This window comes from Ceratotherium simum, chromosome Y, assembly GCF_057802395.1.
Source record: "Ceratotherium simum simum isolate JZ-2026a chromosome Y, ASM5780239v1, whole genome shotgun sequence".
NCBI classification, from domain to species: Eukaryota; Metazoa; Chordata; class Mammalia; order Perissodactyla; family Rhinocerotidae; genus Ceratotherium; species Ceratotherium simum.
The window spans coordinates 7,711,927-7,735,223 of NC_141941.1; the positions used below are offsets into that span (position 1 = coordinate 7,711,927).

General features: G+C 37.8%; 1 protein-coding gene across 1 annotated transcript in view; it reads right to left on the reverse strand.

Annotated features, from left to right (window-relative positions):
• Nucleotides 1-23,297, reverse strand: part of LOC147911633 (lysine-specific demethylase 6A-like) — a 201,132-nt gene that overhangs the window by 169,036 nt on the left and 8,799 nt on the right. The window contains 1 exon segment of the mRNA XM_087427822.1: nt 15,017-15,125. Coding sequence (XP_087283948.1) covers nt 15,017-15,125 — 109 coding nt within the window.

Consider the following 23,297-nt stretch of genomic DNA (forward strand, 5'->3'; position numbering starts at 1 on the left):
ACAAGTAGATTGCATGTAAGCACACGAGATGGTCACCATCATTATGGAAATGTAACCACACCTAGTAAAATGTCTAACATGAAACATTAACAATACCAAGTTCTGGCAAAGTGAAAGAGCAGTTGTGACTCTCATACCTTTCTATTGGGCAAACTTCAACAGCTACGTGGGGAAATTATGAGCAATTTGTTATAAAGTGTTTCTTTGTATGTGTGCGTGAGAAGATCAGCCCTATGCTAACATCTGCCAATCCTCCTCTTTTTTTGCTGAGGAAGACCGGCCCTGGGCTAACATCCGCGCCCACCTTCCTCTACTTTATATGGGACGCTGCCACAGCATGGCTGAATCATGCGCCGCTGCAGCGGAGCGTGCACACTTAACCACTTGCGCCACAGGGCCGGCCCCTGTTATAATGTTTTAATAGACTTACCACGTGACCCAGCAATTTACTCCTACGTCTAATTAAAACTTAAATTCATATAAAAACCCCTATGTAAATTTTTAGGAGCTTTCTCCACAACTACCAAAAACTATAAGTAATAACCCAATGTAACCCCCTCCAATGAGTGCTGGGTACACACTGTAGAACTTTGAGACAAAAGAATATTAGCAATAAGAATAACCTCTGATACATCCAATAATACGAAGGAATTTTAAGTGTAATACACTAAATAAAAGAAGCTCAAACTCTAAAGGCTTTCTATAATCATCACAATAGAAAGCCTAGGTCTCTGATAATTTTGTGGAGTCAACATACCAGAACCGGATTGCCTGCCTTCAAATTTCACTTAGGTGAAAGAGAAAAATGATAAGTAATACACAGAGCCCTCATCCCTGATGGTACCATTTAATAAAGGAGGGTTAAGAAAGAGTGAACTCTAAAAGACATGACTAATTCATCTGTAAAATAAAAATAAAAAATGCAAATAAAAATCAGAAAGATCTGAAGTATCAAACATAGACGAGACAGATTGTTTGTATTTTATGTTCAACGAAAAAGTTCACACAATTCAAAACACTATTAAAAGTTACTCTCCTAAAAGCACATCTCTCTGTGCCTGCAGGCATACGTAATCAACGTTCAAATAGTACTATTCAACACAGCATATAAAACTGATTATGAACGCAAAACCAATGGCAGGCACCAAAACCAAATTATAAACAAAATATCACCAGCATTTTTTATACTCTTTTATGACAGTAGATTAATGTCAGTACTGAATTTTACTAATATATGCTTGGCTAAACTTCTCATTTTAAAATTAGGTCTTTAGCAGAATTATCTATCAATAGTAGATGACAATAAAACATACAGGGTACACACTTAGATAACTCGGAAAGGTAAATATTACTTCTTTAGTATAGTATTACTAAAGCAGAGCATAAACAATGGATTTTTACATTCATAACTGAAAACAACATAAACTGAAGTCATCTACTTTCTGATTTTAAAAAAGTTCAAAATTAAGAGAATTTTTAAAGGCCTAAAAGGAAGAACTATTAATCTAAGAAATTAAGAGTCTAGAAAGACTTTAAATATTAGAGCTAAAAAATTTAACTTCTAGGTCAACAGTTCTCAAAGCATACTTCCAGGTAAGAGAGCATCAGAATTCCCTGTTCCAGTTAGAAACGCAAATCCCGATGCCCTCTCTCTGACATCACTGAGTCAGAAAATCTGGCAACAGAGCCTATAGCCTGGTTTTTAACATACTCTTTAGGTTTCTGGTACACTCTGAAATTTGAGAATTATTGTTTTCGGGGCTTGGACGTGAAACTTCTACAGCAAACTATAATTCTAATAAAAACTATCTATGAAAGGGGGTGCATGGTGGACACAATTAAATTCAACAAATCCTGCCTTAACCCATATTATTTCCCTCAGGACCACTAACAAACTAACATGTACTATATTTCTCTCAAGTTCACTGCTTGTTGGGGAATGGAGGGTGTACAACAATTATAAAATGAGTACATAATTCCAAACATATTTCTTAATGGAAATCTTTTTTTTACCGAGACAATACATTCTGAGAGACTGTTCAGAGGTATTTTTATATACAATATACTGGTTTTTTGGTGTGTGTGTGTGTGTGTGTGTGTGTGTGTGTGGAAGATTAGCCCTGAGCTAACGTCCGTGCTCATCTTCCTCTACTTTATATGGGACACCAAGACAAATGCATGGCTTGATAAGCGACACATCAGTCCACGCCCGGGATCCGAACCTGCGAACCCTGGGCTGCCGAAGGAGAGCTCTCAAACTTAAGCACTATGCCCCTGGGCCGGCCCCACCAATATACTAGTTTTATATAAAGTCCAGCCTAATACGAAGTGAAAGACCCTTAAAAAGACCGGTAAGGCATCAATACACATAAAACTAATTTCTTTCTGTTACCATTTTATTCAAAAGCAGCTGATTAAATTTCAACAAATTTAGAGAATATGTTATTAATAATTTAATGAATATATCACCTGTCTTCATGAAATTCCTCTCAGAATAGGCAAATTAGGAGATACAATGCAACCATATAAATATATGATAAACTGCGAAGTAAGGTATTCTCGAATCTAAGTCCCAAATTCAAAGGCACAAAAGTAAATGCTACAAGAGACTTTCTGTCTGGGCAAGACGGAAGAGACTAGTCTCCCTGCTCCTCCCTAATAAGTAAAACTATAAACCTTGGAAATCACAAGGCAATCAAAAGAAAATTCAGAAAAGTGTAAAAGAGGAATGCAGAATGTTTAGGGACTCCAGCCTCAAAGAAAAATATAGCTGCAGGAGCCCCTACTATTCTCCACCAGGTCAACAAAATACAATGTTTTCTGACTCCAAACCTAGCAAGAGAAGGCAGGCCAAGTAGGCTCTTTCCTCGCCTGGATGGAATGGGAGAACCTTTGACAAAGCAAGTGAGCCTGGCACCACTGGGCAAGGGAGATTGATGGAAAGCCCTGCGGACAATAGAATGACCAAGGTAAACTCGCTCCTTTTCCCAGGCTTAAACCTACCCTCCTTCTCTCAGCACCAAGAGGCCAGAATTTTGCACAAGGAAGAGAGTCCCAAACTCAACAAGTTCTCTCCCAAGAAGCCTTTTCATGCTTGCTGACTTCAACTCCACTACGCTACCCAGAGACAACAGCAAGGTGGGCAAGACCAGTGAGGAGTATCCCACCCCAAGCAGCCCAGCATGGAAAACCTCTTTGTTACCAAGAGCCACAGATCCTCTTCCTTTACCTAGAGGCACCAGTCAGTGGACCTGAGGAAGATCTGTCTGCCACCTCCTACCCCTTGGGGCAGCACTAGCAGTGATCAGTGGAAGCCCAAGCAGCTCAAGATAAATCACAAAAGCAAACAGCATCACAAAGCCTCTGAAATTTAAATTGGCATTATAACCACAGTCCACAAAAGTAAACCAGGACCTGCATGCTAAACCGAAACAGGGTGACTAAAATAAAACACTTAAACATGACAAAGTCTCTTAATATCATCAACAAAATGAATGGAACACAATAAAAAATCATCCATCATAAATTCAGGAAAATCGCAACATATATGAGAAAAGACAATCAAAAGACGACAAAACCAAGATGGATCAAAAGTTGGAATTACAGGGGCCGGCCCTGTGGCGCAAGCAATTGGGTGCACGCACTCTGCTGCAGCGGCCCGGGGTTCGCCAGTTCGGATTCCAGGCGCGCACGCGACGCACCACTTGGCAAGCCATGCTGTGGCGGCGTCCCATATAAAGTGGAGGAAGATGGGCACAGATGTTAGCCCAGGGCCAGTCTTCCTCAGCAAAAAAAGAGGAGGATTGACAGATGTTGGCACAGGGCTGATCTTCCTGACCAAAAAAAAAAAAAAAGTTGGAATTACATGACAAGGACTTTAAAGTAGCCTTTTTTTTTTTTTTAATAATTTTATTTATTTATTTATTTTTTCCCCCAAAGCCCCAGTAGATAGTTGTATGTCATAGCTGCACGTCCTTCTAGTTGCTGTATGTGGGACGTGGCCTCAGCATGGCCAGAGAAGCAGTGAGTTGGTACGCGCCCGGGATCCGAACCCGGGCCACCAGCAGCAGAGCGCACGCACTTAACCGCTAAGCCATGGGGCCGGCCCTAAAGTAGCCTTCATAAAAGTTTATATAAGCAACAAACAGGCCCCAAATGGAGTCGCTTTATAGTAAGCCCCAGATCACTAAACCTATACTTAATTATAGTTTCAACTGTCTCAGAAATGAAATCTTAAACCAGTCAATCAGGTATTGCCTGATCAACTTTAGTTAGGTAACCTGCATGACAGATTCCTGCCATCCTCTATAAGGAACATAACCTTGCAATACCAATCCACTTTTCTCGCCTAGTACAACTTCCTTGTTCCTGCTCCCTTCTGCCTATAAAATCTCTTCTTGCCTAATAAAGCTCTTCAGAGTTCCTTTCCATCTGCTAGACAGGATGCTGCCTGATTTATGAATAGCTGAATGAAGCCAATAAGATCTTTAAAACTTACTTAGTTGAATTTTGGGTTTTAACAAAACAAATAGAGAAAATCTCACCAAAACAGTAGAAATTATAACACAGCAAAAAGGAATTTTTAGAACTGAAAAATACAATAAAAAAAGAATCAGGGCCGGCCCCGTGGCTTGGCGGTTGAGTGCGCGCGCTCCGCTGCTGGCGGCCGGGGTTCGGATCCCAGGCGTGCACCGACGCACCGCTTCCCCGGCCGAGCTGGGGCCTTGTCCCACATGCAGCAGCTGGAAGGATGTACAGCTATGACATACAACTATCTGCTGAGGCTTTGGGAGGAAAAAACAAATAAATAAATAAAATCATAAAAAAAAAAAAAAAAAATGAATCAGTACACTTAAGAGAGTAACAGATTTACCCAATATGGAAAACAAACAGAAGACTGAAAAGAAAAATCAGCAGAGGCTCAGGGAGCCATGGAACAATACCATAAAATGCATCATATATATCACCACAGTCAAAGAAGTAGAGGAGAAAGAAAGCAAAACTAAAAGAATATTCGGTGAAATAATAGCTAAAAAAAATCTCAAATTTGGCAAAAGTAATACAAACCTAAAGTTCAAAAAGCTGAGTGAATTAAAAGAAGATAACAACAACAAAAATCCACGCAAAGATTCAACATGATTAAGCTTCTGAAAAATAGTTAAAGACAAAGAAAAAAAATCTTAAAAGCCATCAGAGAATAGGACACATCACCCACAGGTGAACACCAATATGAACGTCAACAAATTTCTCATCTCAACCTACACAATCTAACTGACATGTAGAACACTCCATCAACAACATAAGCAGAATACATTTTTTTCTAAATGCCATGGCACATTCACTACAGACAGACCATATTGGGCCACAAAACAGACCTCAACAAATTTAGAAGAATTTAAATCATACAGACTATTCCGCTGACCATCATGGAATCAAAGTAGAAAGTAATAAAGAAAAACTAAGGATAATCTCTAACCACTTCTACATTAAACACATCTAATTAATCCATAGGTCAAAGAGAACATCTCAAAGGAAACAAAAATATACAGATAAAAAGAAAAGAAAAAACATAATAAAGAGATTTGTTACTAAAAAAAAAAAAGCAAGCGCTCCAATTTGCCTTTGACGGACTTGCCTTGCAACTATGCTATCAGTTTATTTTACCTGCCAACTCCCTTTTTAGTATTCTCTGGTTGTACTACAGCAAGGATTTTTTGCCCTAAAATTTTAGAAATTATCTTACGTAATGACAGAAACCAACTAGCCTCAAAACAGAAAGCAAACCATTTCTTAATTTGTTATTCCTATCAGAAAATTACCTTATCTCTTGATTCACTGTTACTGTCTTGCTATTACCCATGCTCAATCATCTGAGATCCTCACCTTCACACCGGTGACAAGTCAGAAATTCTTCCATAACTAACACCTCCCATAAAAATTCCATCCTTGACATTTCTTCTTTCTCCCTAATAGAAATTGATCATTTTTCATCACTTGAACTATTACTTTCACAGCTCATTATGCTCTACTTTATTTAACCCATATACCACTGCCTAGTTAAGTTCTCCAAAGTACAGCTAAGATATAACAACTCCCCAAAAACATTCAGTAGTTTTTCAATACCTCTAAAACGACTCATTTTCAGGTTTCTGGTTGTAAAAATCTTATTATTCTCTAAATCCCAATGGGAAATGTCACTTCCCTATAGCCTTTCTTGATATAATAATCCCTCTAGGTATGCAGGTACTATATCAGTGTCTTTCTTAGGCCTCTTCATTACATTAATTTTTTTCTAAAATAGTTTATGTGCATAGACTATGCCTTATCATGTATTATTTATCACATAATGTACTCCTTATCACTTCTAACACCATAAGGTACTTAAAGATACAAGAGGACCTTAAAATTAATAGCAAGTGTTTACTTAATTTTTTTTTTTTTTAAGATTTTATTTATTTTTATTTTTTCCCCCCAAAGCCCCATTGGATAGTTGTGTGTCGTAGCTGCACATCCTTCTAGTTGCTGTATGTGGGACTCGGCCTCAGGATGAACGGAGAAGTGGTGCCTCGATGCGCACCCGGGATCCGAACCCGGGCCACCAGCATCGCAGCGCGCGCACTTAACCACCAAGCCACAGGGCCGGCCCTACTTAATATTTTTTAAGTGATAAATAGAATGGATAAACAAACTGTGCTACCTCCATAAAATGGAATATTATTCAGCAATAAAAGGAAAGAAGCCATCAAATCATACAAAGATATCTTAGAGCACCAAGCCTATCTGAAAAGGCTACATATTACATGATTCCACTAATACGACATTCTGGAAAAGGTAAAACGAGAGAGACAGCAAACACATCAGTATTCACCATAAGTTCAAGTGAAGAGGGCTGAATGGAGGAAGCACGTGGAATTTTTAAAGTGGTAAAATTATTCTCTTTGATAGTTTAATAGTAAATATATTAATTTGTCAAAACCCACATCGCTTTACAGCACGAAGAGTAAAACTTAACATATGCTAATTTTTAAACAAATCATCTAGGAGGTCAGGGGATTTCCAGAATAGAAAGCAGAACCTACCAAGAATCTCATTGTACTACAAATACATGAAACCACTTCACTGAAAAGACTGGGGAGAAAAGTGCTGACCTAAGGAACTTTGGAAATTAGAGGAGGTTGTAAAACTAAAGGGCAAAGGAACTGTACATAAGCACTGCACTCTAATTGATAGTTATCCTCCACAGAATTATGCATTAACTACTGAGATAGTGCTCTATATGTATACCCAAACTGAATACACAAGTAAATGGATAGCACATGGTAGGGGCTAGGTTTCTTACCACTGGAGTATGAGATTACACATAAGCAAACAGAGAAGATAAGAATGATCCATGTGTTAATAAATCAGAGTTAGAGACATAAGGATAAATTTCTGTTTAAGTTAATAAGTGACGGTTACATATAGAAATGTTAACAGATCTGTGTATATACACGTCCTAATAAATATTCACGGGGATCATATCTCTGATATGATGCGATGAAAATGCAATTCATCTCTATGGTCGTCTTAAAAGCCCAGAACCCCATTCTTATCATGAGAAAAACATGATCCCAATTGTGGAACATTCTACAAAATATGGGACCAGTACTCAAAACTATCAATGTTATCAGAGATGAGAAAACTCTGAGAAATTGTCACAGCAAAGAGAAGCCCAAGAACACATGGAGAAATATAATGAACTATCTTGGATGGGATTCTGGAACAGAAAAAGGACATGAAGTAAAATCTAAGAAACTGTGAATAGAGACTCTTGTTAATAATAAAGTCTCAATTCTGCTTCATAAGTAATGTGACAAATGTACTATCCTAACGTAAGATATTAATAAAAGGGGAAATGGGGTATATAGGAACTCTGTAAAACTGATAAAATAAAATTTTAGTGTACATTTGGCCATACATATAAAAACTAATAGAATTATAATAGTATATTTAAGTCATGGTCTAAGAAAAGGGCCTTAGGAGAGTATTATGGTTATCTTTCATTTTCAACCTCTAAAATTTAAAAATCACAGCTCATTATGTAAGCTAAACTTGTTTATCTAATCTAGGCTGTCACCTTATACTTAAGTTTATCTGTTATCTTTCCACCCAGTTACATGAGTTCTCAAGAATTATAGTCTACGTCATTAGTCTCAGCATCTTATTTTAAGAAAAATTTTAGGCGCCGGCCCAGTGGCACAAGCAGTTAAGTGCTCGTGCTCCCATGCGGTGGCCCAGGGTTTGCTGGTTGGGATCCCAGGCACGTACGGAAGCACTGCTTAGCAAGCCATGCTGTGGTGGCGTCCCACATAAAATGGAGGAAGATGGGCACGGATGTTAGCCCAGGGCCAGTGTTCCTCAGCAAAAAAAGAGGAGGACTGGCAGATGTTAGCACAGGGCTGATCTTCCTCACACACAAAAAAAATTTTAATATATTTTGTGTCTTCTATTGTAAATAGGTTACTTAAACTAAAGACTCCATCATTATAACGTTCTAGTGAAATCATCTTATGGAAAGCATCGTCCTTATTTCTAGTATTTAAGTCAGGTACTGATCCACTGGAAAAAATTTCCTGATCCCACTATAACTAGATTTTTCTGAAGTCTTAAATAGAAGATAGGGAAGGAATAGGATCATTAGACTTTCTTATAATGCACAATGTCTGTTCTAAAATGATTACAGCAACTGTCTACCTGATTCTTCCCTTGGTAAATCAAAATTCATACTCTTCATTTTGTGATTCTTGCACCTTTATTGGCTCAAGTTGCCCTTGTTCGTCCCACTAAGAAATCTTTTAACATTGTTAACATTGTTTAGGAAATTTAACATTGTTTAGGAAAACACTGTTTTCCTTCAACACTTAACATGAATGGATTACCAACCATTTTAACACCAATCTCCCACAACAGATTTCTAAAGCTTCAGTTTTACCAATCCTGGAAACCAATTAGCGTGCTCCACTGAGTCAAAGAAAGTCATAAAACAGCATGCAGAGTATAACACAAATTTTAAATTTAGAAAATGTTTATACTGGTACAATAGTCTATTAGGATTTTTATCAAAATATTGAGGCAAATGGGTTACTGAACCATTCATAAAATAATCCTGAAGTTATTATATGTCTGTCACCAAGATCTATGCAAGAAAATACAGATGTGAACAAACCAACACAGCAACAGCTCTCACATTGCTTGTCAATTTTTTTTGGTTATCTATTTTCTAATTTTTTTTCCCAAGGAACACAGTATTTATGTTAATGTTAAAATAAATATACTTTTTGTGCTTTATTTTAAAAATTAGGAATAGTCAACAGTGTGAAAGGGGGACTCAAGAAAAACAGCAGGATATAGAAGGAAAAGAAGTGGTTTCCAAGTCAAGCCAACCTGGATTCCAAATCCAGCCTCATCTATGAGGCCTCTAGGGCCTCAGCACCAACTATCACACATCAAGTCATTATATCTCTCTTTGCAGGTCACAGCAAACTAAAAAGTTCTTCAGTACAGGAGTAAGTAGTAACAGATGAACAGAATCTATATATTATAAGAAGGCTGAAACAGAAATCTAGAGAAACAGTCTTAGAAAGTAGGGAGGGTCAAGATAAGGGTTAAGAAGGCTAGTGACCTTAGCATGCTTAAGTTATCTATTTCTAGAGGGAAATTTTGATTGGATAATATTATGGTTCTAAGTTAAGACTGTCAACACTAACGAATGCAATGCCACAAGTCGATACAGACAACACAAAGTGGAAAAGCATCAACAACAGAGATGAAGGATACTTTGGCAGGAAAAGGAAGACTTCTTCAGAGGTAGGCACAAAAGAAGAGGCAGGATGGAGACAATATGAAATTAATCTATACTTCTATACTAGACTATGCACTAACTAAAGACCCGAACTGGGTACTTCTCTCTTCATCCTCAGCAGCTAGGACAACACCCAACTCTGCAATAGTAAGTTAGCCACCATGAAGTAAGACAACAGGGAGGATGAAAAGAAGAAAAGAAGGAAATAAATCTGTCAGTTGCACTGATTGGCACTTATTTATTTAATTTCTTTTTCAAGAGTAAAATTGAGGGCCAGCCCGGTGGCTTAGCAGTTAAGTGCACACGCTCTGCTACTGGTGGCCGGGTTCGGATCCCGGGCGTGCACCAACGCACCGCTTGTCAGGCCATGCTGGGGAGGCGTCCCACATAGAGCAACTAGAAGGATGTGCAACAACGATATACAACTATCTACTGGCGCTTTGGGGAAAAAAAGGGGAAAAAAAAGGAGGAGGGTTGGCAATAGATGTTAGCTCAGGGCCTGTCTTCCTCAGCAAAAAGAGGAGGATTGGCATGAATGCTAGCTCAGGGCTGATCTTCCTCAGATTAAAAAAAGAAAAAAAAAAAAGAGTAAAATTGAAAACTTGTATTTCTATCCTAGGATATGGTATCTCTAAGAGTTTATATGAACTTTTACTAGCTACCACAATATAAATGGTTGATGTATGTAACTCGCTCTCTAGCACCTTTCTGCATATACAAATCTATGGTTGCCTAAAAAAATCTCCACTTAAATGTAGTATTGATATATATAACATTTGGGAAAAAGTCCCGGCCAGCATTCACTACAATAAACATATGTCCTACTTTCTCAACAACATGAAGATTGTGATTTAGAAGACACAAGCAACCTGTGAGGATAAGCAGAAAAGCAAACAAAGAATCCTTTTACTACTAACTCAGCATCTCCTTTAGGTCATCAAATCAAATTAATGCATCTGATGAAAACTCCTTTGGATTTATTATTTCTCTGACATTACTGAAATAACATTTACATTAAGATCATCAGTATCTTACAACTGGCCTAATACAAAAGACTCCAAGAAAGTTTTGTTCCTTTTTTGTCTTCCAATACATTCTGCTACAAATTCTTGAGTTCTCAAAGCTACCAGAACTTTTATTTGTTACCAATTCCATCAACTACTTAATCTAAAGAGGAATAACCATGGGCCTAGACATCTAAAAACATGGGTTATGATCATTATTCTGCTACCCTGGACACTTTTCTACTGCATTTTCTAATTCTATCCTGTTCATGGCTTATCTAAATTAATCCATGATATTTCTGCCTCAGCATCCATTCTGTTTGGTCAAGAGGCCTGCAGTGGCCTTAAACTGACACCAGCCCCTGCTTCATGTAACCACATCTCCTAGACAGCAGCCCCACTAGCAGCCTGTTAGCTGGAGGCACAAGCTGAAGTTCCTGATATGACTTCCCCAACAGCCCTTGTGATAATCTCCCTGCCTCCCTGGGCCTTCCCCTTGTGTGCCCCTTAGATAAGACTCCCATGGGACTTACCAAAACCCCATTTTGGCTTTTCCAGTTGACCAATCTGGCCTTAGCCCTGGGACCCTAAAGCACTCCACTCACATAGAAAAGAAATGTGCCCCAGGTCCTACCCCTCTTTCTGCCTGTACCCTCATGTGGCTCCTCAAGGCATGATATTTACTTCCTCTAGGACCTGTGAGTAATAAACTCTTGTGGTCTTTTCTCTGGTGGTCTTTTGCGGAACCCTGGCTCACCATCTAGCACCCTGTGCTCTACACTTAACAAACGTTAATTTAGCAAAGTCATAACATACATCTTGAATAAATCAGACTAAATTAGTGATGCCCCAAACTGAGACCCATGAAACGTGTTAAGAGAAATCTTTGCAGAAGTTTATAAGGAGAGTACAGAGGGAAGCTACACATGTTATTTTTCAAACTGTAACTCAAAAACTCTAAACACATTTAAATAAAGTTATATGAAAATGTGGTATACTTTAATTTTATTTATTTATTTTTTTCCCCCTAAAGTCCCGGTAGACAGTTGTATGTCACAGCTGCACATCCTTCTAGTTGCTGTATGTGGGACGCGGCCTCAGCATGCCCGGAGAAGTAGTGCGTCGGTGCGCGCCCGGGATCCGAACCCCGGCTGCCAGCAGCGGAGCGCGCACACTTAACCACTAAGCCACAGGGCTGGCCAAGATGTGGTACACCTTATATCTGAAGATAAGTGGAAGATCACCTGATGCATACACAAAAATTTATCAGCTTTCAGAGATATATAGATCTTTCAGAGGTCACAAGTTTATATCACTATTCTGTCTTTTAATGTCAACAAAAGACTAAACGTACATCATAAAATGAAAATATATATACTTTACAAATTTCCCATGAATCTCTAGCTGAAAGAACAGAAGATCACGGGCCGGCCTGTGGTGTAGTGGTTAAGTGCGCACACTCCGCTGCTGGCGGCCCAGGTTCGGATCCTGGGCACACACAACGCACCGCTTGTCAGACCGTGCTGTGGTGGCATCCCACATAAAGCGGAGGAAGGTCGGCACGGATGTTAGCTCAGGGCCAGTTTTCCTCAGCAAAAAGAGGAGGATCAGCACGGATGTTAGCTCAGGACTGATCTTCCTCACAAAAAATTTAAAAAAATAAAATGAAAGAACAGAAGATGACCTAATGCATAAGCAAAAATGTATCACCTGTGAGATATACCATCAATTCTCATTATTCAAGGATTCCATATTTACAAATTCACATATTCACTACAATTTATTCATAACCCCATAATCAATACTTGTGGCACTTTCAACTCATTTACAGTCCTGTGCAGGAGGAGGAAAAATGAGTGGCCTGACCCACATGTTCCCAGCTGAGGCTGAACAAGGTAATTAATGCTCTGCCTTCTTGTTCTTTCATACTAAGTAAGTAAACTAAGTGTAACTAAGTATACTAAGTAAAAAAGTGTCCCTTTTCTAGTGTACTTAGTATTACTTTTTTTGCATTTTTGCACTTTTTGTCAGTGATTTTGCTGTTTAAAAACCCCCCAAGTGCAGTGCTGAAGGGCTCCCTAGTGTTCCTAAGTGCAAGAAGTCTATATGAGCCACATGGAGAGCAAAGATTTATTACTAAACTTGTGCGGCATCAGAATTGGCCACTCCACAATGTTTTGGCTTCACTACTTGTAAGGGCAAAAGACTCTGAAAGAAACTCTTACCGTCTCCCTAACTGCCTGAAAGGATTTAAGTTAAAAGGCCTGTCCTGGACAGGCCATCACCATAGATAACTCTGGGTATGACAGACTGGGAGGATCCTCACTAAGCCCACTTTTATCAAAGTTCTCTCCCTAGGGTCACACAGTCTATGACAAAACAAACATCTGTTTACCAAACATCTGCGTTTCATCTCCATGTGAATTCCCTTCATCCTCTTTGAAGTCCCAAACTACTACCCCAGACATCCTACTCTGTCTTTAGCTGAAGATGGTATTTAAGGCAGTTGCTTTGGCCATTTTGGAGAGTTACTCAGTTTTCCTAGGTATCTCCATTTAGACATGTTATTAAACTTTGTTTGATTTTCTCCTGTTATTCTGTCTCACGTCAGTTTAATTCCTAGAACACCCAAAAGGCTCTAGGGGGTAGAGGAATATTTCTTCCTCCCCTACAGCTTCATTCAAGGACTGAGTTATAGCACTGCTGACCATGAGTTCAATGGTAATAAATCAACAATATACATTAAATAACAAGCCTTTAAACAGAAACACACATAAACCAAGGCTATGTATTGGTTAATTAACAAAAATGCGGTGACTAGAAGCTAACAAGAACTTAATCCTATATTTCCCTTAGAAGAGACGGTTTAGTATTTGCTAACTCAGTGGTACCTGCTACTTTACTGGACTACCATAAAAATGAGAATCTACTGTATATAATATTTGCAATTACAGAAATATTATATTGTACATAATATACTGCAAATATACACAACGTATATTTTATATATTTTGTATTATATATTACATATAAGATGCATGCATATATATACATATGTACCTGTGTAATGAGTCATATATCATATATACACATATAATAGATCCTAATATGTATACAATAAATATTATTAATGGAAAGCATTCATTTTACATTTATGTTCTTATATAGAGCTCCTAAAACACTCAGAATTTCCTGAGTGATAGAAGTGTCTTTTGTTATTCATAAGAGCCCATTCTGAGCTCACCAGAATTTATGCTAATGAGATGACTTACTGTGGAGCCCTTATGTAATGTCAAGATGAGGCTGAGGGGGTGGGGGAAAAGATGCAGATTAAGCTCTATAACAAACATCTGAACACTGAGATTGCATGAGTTTTTGAGCTTTGGGGTTGGCAAACATGCCACAGTTCCTCAGAGACAGAAGCTCCTGAGCTTGGGACACTTCCAGACTTTGGCCTATGTACCTCTCCATTTTGGCTGTTCATCTGTATTCTTTATAATATCCTTTATACTAAACTGGTAAATTCTTCCCTGAGCTTTGTAGGCCATTCTACCAAATAATCAAACCCAAGGAGCGGGTCTTGGGAACCTCTGATTTATAGCTAGTCAATCACAAGCACAGGCTGACAACAATGACTTGCGACTGGCAAGGTATATATCCCATCTGAGGTGGGATAATCGTGCAGGACTGAGTCCTTTACCTGTGCAATCGATGTTATCTCCAGATATACAGTGTCAGAATTGAGGTAAACTTGTAAGACATTGCTGAGAATTGGAGAACCATTTGGTGGTGCTGGAAAACACTACAGTGTTACTCTTTCCAAAATGTCCACATGTGCATTTACAGACAGATATCAAACTATATCTCTTTCTGTGGTGGTAAGGACGTTGAAGAACACAGATTTTCAGAAGGGCAAGCAAAACAGCAATGCACACGTAGGTTGCTATGAGCCTTATATAACGATCAAATTTATTGTATATTTACATGAAATTATATAAAATTTTCACATCCATTTACTCTACTTTCTTTCTCATTGCTTACTGTGTTTATGAGCTTAACAGAAGAAACTAAAAAACAGTAGTAAGTGCAGTTGATGAAAAGTAAAAACAATTATATTTATATATGATGCAAACATAAATCAAGCAGAAATTTTAAAAGAGACAAATATTACCTTTTGGATAATCTTCCAATAAGAGGTTGAAGTGACCTAATTGACAAAATAAATCAGACTCCACTTTTCCTTCAGCTTTTAAGATTAAAGATTCGTAGCAGCGGACAGCCTAGAAATGAAAAATATAAGCATTAAGCAAAAGGCAAAATTCTAACTGCATCCTTCTGAGAGAATGTATATACACCACATGAGACTCATCAAGAAATTAAAGCAATCAATATCTCACTTCTACCACAGACTCAGGATTCAATTTCTAAGAAGAAAAAGCTTTCTAAGTATTTATTAACAGACCCATCATCATTTGTGATCTAAGTGCATTCCTATACAAAAAAGGGGCCCAAGACCTGCCAAGTAAGATAATGTAGGAGTTCCTTAATGACTTTATATCAGTTTCAAATCTAAATTATTACTTTGACCCTAGTTCATATAACAAAATGACTCTCAAGTAGGCACAGGTAAAAAGAACTTCATTAAATTTCAGTAGCCAGTACTCAGAAGTGATTTTTGAATATCTGATTTTGAATTTTTGATATGTGACAAGTCCAAAAAGACATGTGCTGCAATTGTAAATTACACAGCAGATTCCAAAGATCACATTAAAAAAGTGTAAAATATTCACTAATAATTTTATATTAACCACATTAAAGTAATATTTTGGATATATTAGGTTAAATAAGAGATATCATTAGGGCCGGCTCAGTGGCTTAGAGGTTAAGTGCACGCACTCCGTTGCTGGCGGCCCGGGCTCGGATCCCGGGCGCGCACCGACGCACCGCTTCTCCGGCCATGCTGAGGCCACGTCCCACATACAACAACTAGAAGGCTGTGCAGCTATGACATACAACTATCCACTGGAGCTTTGGGGGAAAAAATAAATTAAAAAAAAAAAAAGAGAGAGATTATTAAAATTATCTTCATCTGTTTCTTTTTGCTTTTTTGCTAAAGAAGATTTGCCCTGACATTTGCCAATCTTCCCTTTTTTTGCTTGAGGAAGATTATCCCTGAACTAACAAACATCTGTGCCAATCTTCCTCTATTTTGTACATGGGTCACCAACACAGCATGGCTTGAAGATTGGTGTAGGTCTGCGCCCGGGATCCAAACCCACAAACCCAGGCAGCCAAAACAGAGGGCAGAGAATTTTAACCAAAGAGTGGAGGGCCACTCTTTTGCTATTTTTAATACAGCTAGTATAAAATTTAAAATTATATGACATCAGTAATTTGTGCTTCACAATACATTTCTATTAGACAGAAGTGCCTCAATGGTAGCTACTATTTGTACTCATCAGCTATTGTATTTGCAAAGAAACTATGCTAGCTTTTAGACTTACCATACAGTGTCTTTCAACTGCTTTCGTCCTAATCCACCTCATATATTTCAAACATACTAACATTATCCCACCCCAAAACACACACACACAGACACATACATCCCCTCATACTTTTTTAAGAGAGAAAAATAACACGTAAAGGAGTCATTCATTTTCAACTTCAAAAGTCTGCAGAAGGAAGAAATGAAGATTTTGTACTAAAATATCAGAAAGAACCGTGTTCTGGAGTTTCTCTGCAATCTGAGTTGCTCCTGTCAAAACTGACTACAGTGGAGCTATTTTAAAACGGAGGTGGAGCTACCTTTCCAGAGAAATCACCTTGCTGTCTTGACCTTTGGGCCAAATCTTCGGACTGGGCAAAAACAACAATTATTTTACAAGCAAAACTGTTTGAGACGTCATCAGAACAGACATTCTGATCACAAAGACTAAGGATTGTCACTTTCTGTAGAATCAACAGTTAATAAATGTTTAGCCAAGACTAGCTTTCTGCCTCCAACTTCAACTAAAATGCTATGTAATACGAACTCTCTTTGCCTTTAAAAGCCCCTAACTTTTACTCCCTAATAGGAAACTATTAGGGCTTCTACTTGAATCTCTGCTCTCTGAATTGCAATTCTTTAATCCCAAATAAAACACTTTGCTTCTTAAACCGGTTTGTTTCTGAAGGCTGACACTACTAAGCACAGGAGATCTTGGAAACGTAACCTCCTTGCCTCTTGACTACTGGCATGTCTTGTGGTGGGCAGATGACCCCTCCTTGGGCAGCAACAGGGGGAGGAACTTGCTCCTCTCCCAGAGGCATCTGGCAAAGAGTGGAGATTCTGGTCAACATCCTACAATATATAGACAGGTCAACTCCCCACAACAGATTTATCCAATCAAAAATGTCACTAGTGCCAAAACTGAGAAAATCTGACTGAGAGATACAGTTTTACACCCATTTCAAAGCAAAAGGACAAAAATGATAAAAAATAAATGTTACAAAGTTTCCATTTTTCTTTGCTTATTTTGTTTTTCCATACTTAGTAAATGTCACAAAATTAACATATTTTGCTTGTCTTCTTATGAAATATCATGAATTATTGTAGGAAATTAATTAGATTCAATCTAAAGTCAATTTAAAATTCATTCTTTTTCAATTATAAGAAAGTCAGATGCTGGAAAGATCAATGAAAAACTGTCAGAAAGGAAGTAAGTCACTTGTACCTAGTACATTTTAAAGTTTAAATCCAACTGAATATTTACAAATTTGTGATTATTATAATTCATGAACATTATAATTTGTGATTATAAATGAAAAATACATAAAAGAATGGAATATTTTGTACTAGGGCAAGTAACGCCCTCTACAAAAATAACTGTCTCATACCAGCATTGTTTTATAGATGAATTACACATATACAATCCTTTCTGCCTACTGGCTGGGAAAAACCATTAACCATATAAACAGTGCCATTAAAAGGTAGAATTAGGGGCCAGCCCGGTGGCACAAGCAGTTAAGTGCGCCTGCTCCACTGCGGCAGCCCAGGGTTCGCCGGTTTGGATCCTGGGCACGCACCAATGCACTGCCTGGCAAGCCATGCTGTGGCGGCATCCCATATAAAGTGGAGGAAGATGGGCACAGATGTTAGCCCAGGGCCAATCTTCCCCAGCAAAAAAAGAGGAAGATTAGCAGATGTTAACACAGGGCTGATCCTCCTCACAAAAAAAAAAAAAAGAAAAAGGTAGAATTAAAACAGAATATTCCCCCACTAGAGTTGAAATCTATGTTTCTTTCCTCACATTATAATGCATTTTTTAACAATGTTAATAGCCTTTTTTATTCTATTTATGTGAAAATTCAGTGATCCCAGACTGTCCTAATACAGGCATATCATCTCTTTATTTCAACACATATGTTAACAGAAATATTAACATCCTTTAGAGCAAGTTTTGTAGGTGCTCAATATATGATGTTGATTTTATTTTATTTTATTTTATTTTTTTTGGACTTACACATTTTTATTTAAATCACTCAGCTAACACTAACAATTGTTCTGTGCTAAGTACAGGAAATTTACCAATGAAGAGGACGCAATTTCTGGGCAATGGGGAGCACCATATAATGTTGATTTTAAATGATAAATATAAGCAACATCTAAACAAATAGTTTTTCCACTTAAAACATCATCTGAAGAAACTGAAAGACATACAAAAGATAGACAATTAATACAGATTTAAATATCCTCAAATAAGAGTTTCAAATAAGCCTAAACTTCTAGATCATATACAGGCATACCTCGGAGATATTGCTGTGTCAGTTCCAGACGCCTGCAATAAAGCAAATATTGCAATAAAGCGAAGCAAACAAATTTTTTGGTTTCCCAGTGCATACAAAAGTTATGTTTACACTATACTGTAGTCTATTAAAGTATGCAACAGCATTATGTCTAAAAAAAACCAATGTACATACCTTAATTAAAAAATACTATATTACCGAAAAATGCACAGGCTGTTGCAAAAACGGGGCCAAGAGACTTGCTCAACACACGGTTGCCACAAACCTTCAATTTGTAAAAAACACTATTATCTGCAAAGCACAGTAAAGAAAGGTACTCCTATATAACAGAAATAAACATGCAGGTTTGCCCAAAATTTTAAAAATACAAGCATGAAGTAAAAGACATTTAGAAGCCAAAAATCATTTACAAAATATTACAAAATTGAGAGTTCTAATTCAAGATGGCAACACAGGAAGCTCCTGAACTCACCTCCTCCCATGGACACACAGAATCTGCAGCTACATATGGAACAATTCCCTCTGAAAGAAGTCCAGAAAATGAGTGACTGCTACACATCAGCGAACAAAAAAAGACCCACATCAAAATGGATAGGAGAGGCTGAGAAACACTTTCACCATAAATCTTACCCCCAGTGCAGTGACATAACCAGAAGGGAACTTACCATGCCCAACTTCTCCCTAAGAAGCAAAGGGTTTGGATGCCACATCTGGCACCCCAATTATTAAGTCTTCCACCTAAGAGTTGGGCCCCTAAAACATCTAGCTTTGAAAGCCAATGGGACTTGACTCCACGAAACCCACAAAACTATAGGAAGCTAAGAGACAGTTCTTAAAAGGTCAGCACAGACTCACTATAGGGCTAAACCAGGGTCAGGCCAGAGGCAGCAGACTGAAACAGCCCAAAAGGCCTATCTGCTTATCTTAATAGCTGTGGCCTGAGGGGTAGACTTCTAATTTAACACACATTAAGGCATGTGGCTAAAAAAAAAAAAAAAAAAAAAAAAAAAAAAAGGCATGTTGCTTATACTGGCCTGCAATAGTCTCAAGCGACCTGGGAGGCCAGCAGGTGCCAACTTCACACTCTCCCTCTGTCTGTGTAACTGCAGGTCACCAGTATCCCCCGCAAAAGGAGCCTGTGCACACATACGGTGCCCTGGTTTCTGTGGCAGCCACCTAAGGGATGTCCCTTGACCAACTGGTCTGGTGGTCAGCAGGGCTTAAGTTCATCAGTCCCAGAAGACTATAACAGAGAAACAGTTCTTAACCAGCTAGCCCCCAAACGCACATCACAGAGGCAGCAGAAAGAAACAACCAGCTCCCAGTCTTCCCCTGAAATAGGTACATTTGCATACTTTAAAGGCTGCTGCCTGAAGGTCTAGTTTTCAATCAGCCTGCATCTATGTGCTTACTGAATCAGCAGACCCTGAACTACTGAGAGCCACTAAGAACAAAGGCTGATTGGACAACCACAAAAGTTTGAGAGACAACACCAGCTAGGGCAGGGCTGAACGATAAGGTTTATCTTGATAAGGTTCATCTCGTACACAATGCCACTCCTCCAAGACTGGGAGAGGTGGCTGTTGTATCTATGCACAGACCACAACACAGAGAGAGAGTCAAGGAATAAAAGACTATGTTCCAAAATGAAGAACAAAAATAAAACATTAGACAAAGAAAAAAAGATAAGTGATTTACCTGAGACAGAGTTCAAAATCACAGTCATGGTCATAAAGATTCTCAATGAGGTCAGGAGAGCAAAGTGAAGAACAAAGTGGGAATTTCAACAAAAAGACAGAAAATGTAAGAAAGAACCAAACAGAAATCACTGAAGAATACAATAACGCAAATGAAAAATTCATAGAGGGGTTCAACAGCACACTAGATGAAGCAGAAGAAAGGATCAGTGAACTCAAAGATAGGGCAGTAGAATTCATCAAATCAGAGGAACAAAAAGAAGAATGAAAAAGTGTGAAGATAGCTTAAAGGACTTATCAAGCAGACCAACATTCACACGATAAGAATCCCAGGAGGAGAGAGAGAAAAGGGGGCAGAAAACTTATTTGAAAAAATAATGGCTGAAAACTTTTATCTTAGAATAAAGACTATAACCAAGATAAAAAGAGCAATTTGATAATGATAAAGGGATCTAATAAAATACTAGGAGGATATAACAATCCTAAACTTCCATGCAATTAAAAATGGTTCCCAAAATACATGAAGCAAAACGTGAAGAAATACAAGGTGAAACAGACAAACCAACTATTATTAGCTACAACATCCTTCTCATTAAAAAAACACCTTTCCCACTAAAAAACAAAGAATATGGAAAATTCGAAAACACCGTCAACCAATTTGACTTAATTCACATTTATGGACCACTCTACCCAGCAAAAGTAATATACGCTCCTCCAGTTCAAGCAAAACACTGCCCAAAAAGATTACAAATAAATTTCAACATATGTAAAAGAATTCAGTTCATACAAAGTATACAACAAAAAAATTAAAAATTAGTAACATAAAAATATCTGGAAACCCCAAAATAAATGACATATTTATAGATAACCCTGAGTCAAAGGAGAAATCAAGAGAGAAATTAGTATTTTGAACTGAATGAAAATGAGAACACAGCAGACTGAGAAACGAGCTTAAGAATTCACTGGAAGAAGTGTACTAGTAGTTTAACAAATGGTGCAGGAACAATTGAAAATCTACTTGTTAGAAAGGAGTATTTTGTCATACACTGCACTAAAAGCAAAAATTAAAAATAGATCACATACCCATGTAAAAACAATATAATATTTGTAACACACCACAGGAATGACAATCTCTTTTACCCTGACTTAGGTAAAGAGCTCCTTGACAAAGCAAGAAAAGCAGAATTCACATAATTCACACAAAGAAAACCACAATTTAAAGATACAGGAAAAAAAGATACAATGAAATCATGAAAATTGAGAACATGTACTCTTCAAAATACCCTATTAAGACAATGAAAACACAAACTGGGAGAGATGTTTTACAAGTTACTTATCAGACAAAGAACCCAAATTAGAATATATGTATTTTTTTTTAACTCTCAAAACTCACTAAGAAAAAAAAGTAATTTTTTTAAAATGGGAAAAGATTTGAACAGGCACTTCAAAGAAGATATACAGAGGAGCAAATAAAATAAGCACATGAAAAAATGCTCAAGTTTTTTCAAGCATAAACTAACTACTGACACAGAAGAAAACAGATAAACCTGAAGATAAGCTGCAGGAGAGGACAAAGAGTGAAGCACAGTATATTTTGTATAATTCCATTTATATAAGGTTCTAGAAGTGCAAACAAATCCTTAGCAGCCGCAAACAGATTAGTGATTGCCTAAAGATGCAGGGTAGGGCAGCAGGGGTAAAAAGAGTGGGGCAGAAGGATTACAATAGGGCGTAAAGAAATTTAGAGGCTGATGGCTATATTCATTATGTTGTTTTTGGTGGCGGCTTCACAGGTGTATGCAAGTCTTATCAAATTGTGCACTTTAAGTATGTATCACTTTGTGTATATCAACTGTATATAATCTTTTGGGGGGGAGAAGTAAATTTGCAAAGGATACTCAAATGTAATCAGAAATGAAGAGAATGTAGTACTATCTTTAAAAAGCCAAAGAAAGTTTGTTTCAAGAGATCTCTTAAAATCGCCTCCACCTCCCTCTTCATTTCTAAACCACTGCTTGAGTTGAAATTTAAACATCTTTTCCAAAGTGATGATATTTAACTTGTAATAAGCACCCCCCGTGCCAAGACCAATGCCAAGTACTTTAGTAAACTTTCTTCCCCATCACAAAACGCAATATCCTGGAAAATGATTTCCAGTAAGGGCAGCATTTAAGAGGATAATCAATATCCTCTACATAAAAAACAAAGAAAAAAGGAGGAAGAAGAGGAAGGTGAGGGACAGTGAGGGGAGGAGGAGGAGGGAAAAGAAAAAAAATATATAAACGTAAAAGTTAATACAAAAATTAGTTTCAGAATACTGGAAATATATCACAGGCAAACAACAATTGAGAAGTTTTATTCTGGAGAAGCTGCTAAAGCTTCAACGGTAAAATGTAGTCTTACTAGTTATGAAATCAGCAGCTTCACTACCAAAAAACCACAGATGTGATTCAGAAGGATAACAAAAACCCATGGTTGTACAAAGTAAAAGTGACAAATGTTGTGACATTAACTGGAGAAAATCCATAGCTTTGCTAGCCTAAATGTGCAGCCCCAATTTGGATCAAGCAGTACATCAGTTAGAAATTTAAAGCCGAGATCCTAGAATGAGAAAACCAAAGAAGGTTAAAATAATCTCTCCACACCACCCTGGGTGATTAAGATACTACACATGTAAGGGAGCGACCCAAGACAGCCTTAAATCAAAGTGAAAGAAGATTTAAGAACTGCAACCTTTCTTGCGTTCTGCAAGCCACACAAAATCAACCAGCACAAGATAGAAGCTTCATGGGTTTGAGGTGTCTGAACAAGACTTCTGCCCAAATTACTGGCTAAACTATGACAACTGTGAGACACCTCCAACAGAGTGAGAACGGAAAAATAAAATAATTTTTTAATATTATGCAGATATTCACAGGGCAGACAGTTCCACAGTTTAAATCCAGCCTCCCCCCACCAAAAAGGCTTCTA